The sequence below is a fragment of the Microcaecilia unicolor genome, unplaced genomic scaffold (assembly GCF_901765095.1).
Source record: "Microcaecilia unicolor unplaced genomic scaffold, aMicUni1.1, whole genome shotgun sequence".
In the NCBI taxonomy this organism is placed as follows: Eukaryota; Metazoa; Chordata; class Amphibia; order Gymnophiona; family Siphonopidae; genus Microcaecilia; species Microcaecilia unicolor.
The window spans coordinates 4,811-12,682 of NW_021963437.1; the positions used below are offsets into that span (position 1 = coordinate 4,811).

General features: G+C 42.4%; 1 protein-coding gene across 1 annotated transcript; it reads left to right on the plus strand.

The window, feature by feature from the left end:
- Positions 1-3,513: 3,513 nt before the first annotated feature.
- LOC115459322 (gastrula zinc finger protein xLCGF3.1-like) lies at positions 3,514-6,120 on the plus strand (the record flags this gene model as incomplete). The annotated part of the gene is made up of 2 exons (XM_030189164.1): positions 3,514-3,642; positions 4,756-6,120. Coding segments are annotated over 2 exons (1,094 nt in total), but the record flags the coding sequence as incomplete, so codon positions are not given.
- Between the last annotated feature and the right edge of the window lie 1,752 nt (positions 6,121-7,872).

Below are 7,872 nucleotides of genomic sequence, written 5' to 3' on the forward strand. Positions count from 1 at the left end.
ATACATAGTAACTTACGATGTGTAATTGCGCCTTGCCTTGACTCCGCCCATGTGTGGGCCACCCTGCAAGACTACTCACTATCGAAGATAGTGGCAGGTTTAGTGGCAGTATTCTGGTCCTTCACAAGCATACATATGATGCCAAAGGGGCCCTTTTACTAAGGCATGCCGAAAAAATGGCCTACGCCTGGTGTAGGCGCGTGTTTTGGACATGCGCAGGTCCATTTTCAGCGAGCCTACAAAAAAAGGCCTGTTTTTTTGTGGCCAGACATGTGACGTGCGCCAAAATTAAAACCAGCGCACGTCCATTTTTGGCATGAGACCTCACCGGCCACCCATTGACTGTGCAGTATACTGCCGAGTTACTGCCGGGTAAGTGTCATTTGTCCTACTTCACATTTTGGACGCGCATCAAAAATGGAATTACCGCCCGGATGAACGCGGTAGCCGGGCGGTAGTTCCAATTTGACGCCTGTTGTAACTCACGTAGGCGTCTACATGCCTTAGTAAAAGGGCCCTTAAACGTCCGTATAGAATTACCTGATCGTGACTAGCTGCAGTTAGGTGCAAATGCATTAATATCTCTCTTGAGGATTCATAATGTTCACACCACGCTAACTGCACAAGTAACAGTGGAGCTCATTTTCAAAAGAGCAAAACGTCCCAAAAAGTGGCATAAACCTATATTTGGACGTTTTCTTCTCACAAAAACGTCCCAAAAGTGGTATTTTCAAAACTCATTTGTAGACATTTTTCTATGAAGTCCATCAGAAGAGAACCCTTATTTTATCATCCTCACTTTAATATTCCTTATCTCTTGTTTGTCCTGTTTGTCTGTCCTAATTAGATTGTAAGCTCTGTCGAGCAGGGACTGTCTCTTCATGTTCAAGTTACAGCACTGCGTAACGTCTAGTAGCACTTTAGAAATGATAAGTAGTAGTAGTAGAAGTGCGTTGAAATTACAAGGGCCTGCCAGGGGCATACTAAGGGCAGGATATGGGCGTTCCTAACACTTGGATGTTTTCAGCCATAATGGGAACAAAAGAAAACCATTCAGGACTAAAATTAAGACGTTTGAGCTAGTGGTGGGTGCAGTGCACTGCAGACAGGTGACCCAGGCCCGTACCCCCCCCCCCCCCCACCGGTTACACTTGGGGCGGAAACTGTAAGCCCTCCAAAACTCCACCAGATACCCACTGTACCCACATATAGGTGCCCCCTTCATCCGTAAGGGCTATGGTAGTAGTGTACAGTTGGGGGTAGTGAGTTTTGGAGGCCTCAGCACACAAGGTAAGGGAGCATGTCAGATGTGTACCTGTGCTCATTTCTGAAGTCCAAATGGAGTTCCGCACGGCTACCACATGGCTCTTGCAGTAATTTCATTTTTGGTGCATGGCCGAAAAATAATTGTTATTTTCGGATGCGCATATCGGACATGCGCCAAGTGGCTTTGGTTGGCATTCTTAGGTCATTACCGCCCGGTTACCCCGCGGAGACTTTACCTCTAGGTCAATGGCTATTGTAAAACGGATGCGTGGCAATTTTCGGCAAAATTTTAAGAAGGCCTTTTTTTACAGTTGCGCTGAAAAAATGGATCAGCGTGCGCCAAAAAAAAAACCCGCACCTACACTACCACAACCCATTTTCAGCATGCCTTAGTAAAAGGACCCTCAATGAAGTTACATGGTAATAGGAGTAAATATTTTTTCACTCACGAAAAAGTTAGCTCTGGAACTCTTTGGCTAGAGGATGTGGTTACAGCGGTTTAGTATATCTTGTTTTAAAAAAAAAGGTTTGGACAAGTTCCTGGAGGAAAATGTCCATAGTATGCTATTGAGATAGAAATAGGTAGCATACATAGGCGCCCGGTAGGCTTGGACAGGCTAAGCCTCCCCTGCTGTGCTCTGAGAGGGTTAAATTGTTGATTTACCTCCATCCTCACAGTAGAAATTGGTTTATGGTTTGTTTACCTTACTGCTGGGAGAGCAGGGGGTGGGGGGGGGGGGTTGGCTGAGTTGCTAGGGAGATATTTAAGAAGGATGACTTCCTGACCTGCACTGAGAACAGATAGCAGCAATCGGACAACCAGACAACAAAGGCAGAAAAGATCATTTTATTTTCATGATAGTGTTTGGAATATGTCCACTTTGTGAATCAGGTGCTCAACATTAAAAGTTTATATTTATTTACTTATTTATGGCATTTTATCCCACATTAAACATGAATTAGGGTGTTTTGTGGCTCTACATGAGAATTGTAATATGATCCCTTGTCTCATATTTTCTCTGCATTTTCCGTATGGGTGGTATATTGGTGTATTAGGTTCTGCCCAGTGTAATATTTATGGTACAGTAAGGTTCTGAGTGTGTTTTTGCACAAAGTTGTGCATAGTGTTTTGCAGTTGAGCGATTGTGGTTAGCATATGCTTTGAGCAAACTTTATTCTTTGACATATGATACATATCTAATATCTAAATTTAATAAAAGGTATTAATTGTGACTTTTATTTTTATTAATTTATTTTTTTCTGTGTTATCAGACAATTATGGATTTAAGCTCCACCCCTGGCTCCACCCCCTAACCCCGCCCCCTTTAGCCTCCCCAAACAGTTGGGCCACCGACTGCCTATGGTAGCATAGAAATAGATTAGTAGCATGAATGTTGCTACTATTTGGGATTCTGCCAGGTGCTTATGACCTGGATTAGCCACTAATGGAAGCAGGATTCTGGGCTAGATGGACCATTGGTCAGACCCAGTATGGCTATTCTTATGTTCTTATTCCCAAAGTCTGTCCATCAAACACAGCAAATATTCAAGAAAGCCCCGTTTGCCCTTTCTCCTCCCCTAAGATCTAGCTCTCCTTTTATCTGTGGTCCTCGCTCTCAGAACATTGAACCATAGCATTCTGTGTCTTGTGTACAAGTCTTGTATCGTTTCTCTATTTCCCTTCTTATTTGACAAGGAGAACAAAGAAGAAAGCAAACTTTTAAACGTCCTTTCTTCCATTCTTTTCCAGTTGTTATCAATTATTACTTCTTTGGCTTTCACCAGCTTCTTTTGCACCGTCTTGTTTCCTTGGAAGTGTATCTATAAAAGTTTTAAGTTCTTTCCATGTCTCATTGACATGATTCCTATTATTAAAAGTGGACCTTACTGTTGCTGGGAACTATAACTCAAAGTGTATCCCCCCCCCCCCCCCCCCCACCGTGTAATTCTGTGCAATATAATGCCACGTCAGAGCTTGCCAGTTAAGCATGTTCATCTTTCTTGGGTATTTTCCACTGTCTTGGCACTGGAGGTGTCCACTCAGCATGTCACTCCCTGCCAGGTGAGCTGGTAGGCAGGGGAAACATTTATTATCAGTAGCAATCCTAAAATAAAATTCCTAGGCTATACATATAGAAGCTGAAGATTGACATTACACAGCAGCTGGCACTCATCAGTGAATAATTGCAATCAGCATTTTAAACAATTACATTGACCACCAGTTGTAATTATGTTTTTCTTTAACAGGCTCCCCTAATGCCAAACCTGAGATCTTAATCCGATTTAAGGAACAGAGATTCCGCATTGAGCCCCAGGGACTTGAGAAAAGAAGAAACCTTCCCAATGTGGGCACATGTGAAGAGCTGCATGAAACAGGTGATGTAGCCTGGACTGAATGAATCCCAGGTCGCTAGCAGGGTTTTGCAGAGTTTTTGATTAGTGACTAACAGGGGCGTAGCCAGACACCCCATTTTGGGTGGGCCTGGGCCCAAGATGGGTGGGCAGAAGAACCTTGCCCCGTCCCACAGGTGATTTGGTCTCTCCTTCTCTCGCCTGCATGCCATATGGTCTCTCAAACATCCCCCTCTCCCGTATACCTTTTAAATAGCAGATTTTCACCAGCAGCGAGCAGCAACTAATACACACTGCTCATGTTGGCCCCACACCCTTCCCTCTGATGCAGCTTCCTGTTTCCACCTAGGCAGAAATACATCGAGGGAAGGCTGTGGGGCCGGTGCGAGCAGTATGTCACTGCTCACTGCAGGCGAAGATCTGCTACTTACAAGGTATGCAGGAGGGACACTTGTTGGGAATTTTCAGCTGGTGGGGCTTGGGGATCCCTGCCAGCCACCTCGTAAGTATGTTGCTACTGGGTGGGCCTGAACCCAAAGTGGGTGGGCCGGGGCCCCCCAAGCCCACCCTTGGCTACGCCACTGGTGACTAATCATAGCAAAGGGAATCACTGCAGAGATTGTAAGTGAGGATGAGATGCACAGAACCAGTAGGATGAGTTCAGCCATGGCTTCTCTCTCTACCTGTTTCTCTCTACAAGCATCACAACTTTCTTTCATATCTCTCACCCAATGTGTAATTAAACTCTGGAATTCATTGCCGGAAAATGTGGTGAAGGCGGTTAGCTTAGCAGAGTTTAAAAAGGGGTTGGATGGTTTCCTAAAGGACAAGTCCATAAACCGCTACTAAACGGACTTGGAAAAATCCAAAATTCCAGGAATAACATGTATAGAATGTTTGTACGTTTGGGAAGCTTGCCAGGTGCCCTTGGCCTGGATTGGCCGCTGTCATGGACAAGATGCTGGGCTCGATGGATCCTTGGTCTTTTCCCAGTATGGCATTACTTATGTACTTATATGTACTTATATGGAATATTAGCCAAGCAAATAGCTTTTTAAAATAATCTCATGTTTAGTTATACGTGCTTTTCTCCATAGCTATAAAATGAATGATCACACTCTCATTTTTGTCCAGTAGATCATGGATTTAAGATTAATAAGAAAATGAGATTGTGCGATAGACAGCAGAGGGAGGAATGGAAACAGAAGGACCCTTCCAAAGTCAGCCCACCCAGGATGAAAGAAATAGCCCAAAAAGGAGAAAAATCAAACTTACAAGAGAGAAATTCCAGCTACTGCCTAAAACATGTACAAACTCAGGGACTCAAAGAAGGTGAGACACCTCTTAAAATTACGGATAGTCAGGAAAACTTCACCGTACAATCACGTTTTGTGAAGTACCACATATCGAACCTCAGGACTAAGATTCATTCCTCTAGCGGTGTTTGCGAAACTAACCCAATTGAAGACAATTCCACCAAAGACAAACTATTTAAATGTACTGAATGTGATAAACGTTTCAGTTGGAAAAGTGAGCTGCAAAGGCATGAAATGGTTCACACTGGAGAAAAACCATTTCAGTGTGCTGAATGTGGTAAAAGCTTCAGTCTTAAAGGCAACCTACAACAACATAAATTGACGCACACAGGTGAAAAACCATTTCAGTGTTCTGTATGTGACAAATGTTTCTGTCACAAAAGCAGCCTGCAACAGCATAAAAGGGTTCACACAGGAAGTAAGCCATTTAAATGTTCTGAATGTGATAAAAGTTTCAGTCGAAAAGCCCTTCTGAATCTGCATAAAATGGCGCACACTGGGGAAAAACCATTTAAGTGTTCTGAATGTGATAAATGTTTCAGTCAGAAAGGCAACCTGCAGCTACATAAAATGACTCACACACAAGAGAAACCATTTAAATGTTCCCAGTGTAATAAGTATTTCAGATTGAAACAGAACCTGCGAAAGCATGAAGTGACCCACATGAAAGAAAAAACATTAATGTGTTCAAAACCATTAGTATGTTCTGAGTGTGATAAGTGTTTCAGTCGGAAAGCCCTTCTACAACGACACAAAAAGACGCATGCTGGAGAAAAAAAAATTTAAATGTTTTGATTGAGATAAAAGTTTCAGTCACAAAGGCAACCTGCAACTGCATAAAATGGCACACGCACAAGATAAACCATTTAAATGCTCTCAGTGTGATAAATATTTCAGGTGGAAATAGAACCTAAGAAAGCATGAAATGACCCACATGACAGATAAACCATTAATATGACCATTAATATGTCCTGAGTGTGATAAAAGTTTCAGTCGGAAAGGTATTCTGCAGCAGCACAAAATGACTCACATGGGAAAGAAATGTTCTGAATGTGATACATGTTTCAGTAAAAAAGGCAAAATGCAAGGGAATAAAAAAAACTCATGCAGGAAAGACGTCAACTACAAAGTAGTAAATTTAATACGAATCGGAGAAAATGTTTCTTCACTGAACGTGTAATTAAACTCTGGAATTCGTTGCCAGAGAATGTGGTAAAGGCGGTTAGCTTAACGGGGTTTAAAAGGGGTCTGGATGGCTTCCTAAAGGAAAAGCCCATAGACCATTATTAAATTGACTTGGGGAAAATCCACTGCTTATTTCTGGGATAAGCAGCATAAAATGAATTGAACTTTTTTTGGATCTTGCCAGGTATTTGTGACCTGGATTGGCCACTGTTGGAAACAGAATGCTGGGCTTGATGGACCTTTGGTCTGTCCCAGTGTGGCAGTACTTACGTAACCCCAACCCCCTGACCACTATACCTACCCTTAATCCTTGAATTACAGATTTAACAGATGTAAAAAGTTTTTTTAGCATACTTTAAAATCGGTTATCTAGGCCACTTTTCTTTGTTTATCCAATCTGCAAAGGAGAACAAAAAACATCCATTTTGTGATTTTTTTTCCATGCTGTAATTTCAGACATTCGATACTGCATTTGCACCCACTGGCACACCTGTCACCTACCTGGCACTCCACTCTGTTCCCAGCTTTTGGCAACTCAATACAAGGCACTACACCACATTTTCACTAGCGTTCCTATTCCCTCATCCATATCACCAGGAGCCCTATTACCACAACATCACTTTGTATTTGTTTACACCGGAGTCTGCAAACGCGTCTTCAGTACTACGTAAGCCACATTGAGCCTACAAATAGGTGGGAAAATGTAAGATACAAATGTAACAAATAAATCAATGTTCAGCAGACACACAGCAATATGCCATCTTGAGTACTCTGTTCAATTTTGGTTGCTGTATTTCAAAAAGATATAGCGAAATTAGAAAAGTTTCAAAGAAGGGTGACCAAAATGATAAACAGGATGAAGCTGCTCCCATATGAGGAAACACTAAAGAAGTTAGGGCTCAGCTTGTAAAAGAAATGGCTGAGGGGGATATGATTCAGGTGAACAAAATCCTGAGTGGTGTAGAACGGGTAAAAGTGAATTGATTTTTCACTCTTGCCCTAGGATTGGTAGCATGGAATGTTGCCACAATTTGGGTTTCTGCATGGAATCTTGTTACTCTTTAGGATTCCGGAATCTTCCTGTTCTTTGGGGTTCTGCTTGGAATGTTGCTATTCTGAGATTGTGCATGGAATCTTGTTACTCTTTAGGATTCCGGAATCTTGCTGTTCTTTGGGGTTCAGACAAAAAAGTACCACTGGGCCTTCAAGAAAGAGATAATAGCCGTCCTTTATTGTGAAAAAGACCCGACACGGGCCGTGTTTCGGCGCCTCAGGGGCTAACTAAAAACAACAGAATACAGTTATAATGCAATTATGGATTCAGATCGCACATAAACATTCATACCGTAAAATAATGAATGATTGGATTATAAAACAATATAAAATATAGTAAAATGAATAAATGAGGTAATGCAATAATGGTTCAAAGAAAGTATTAAAAATGAAATGCAGGAAGTAAAATGAATGAGGAACAGAATTAAGTCCAGTGATATCAGGGAAAAGTTAAAATAATATGTACATCATGTGCAGCTAGAAAACCTACTGTATTTTTCGGACTATAAGACGCACTTTTTGTCCCCCAAAAATTTGGGAGGAAAAAGGGGGGTGCGTCTTATAGTCCGAAGGTATCGAGTTCCCTCCCTCCCGCCCTCCCCCCGGCCTGTCACCACTTCTCCCCTACTCACATCACCGATGTTCCCTGGTGGGTCTAGTGACGTCGGGGCAGAAAGAAGTGAAGTATCGGCGGCCATTT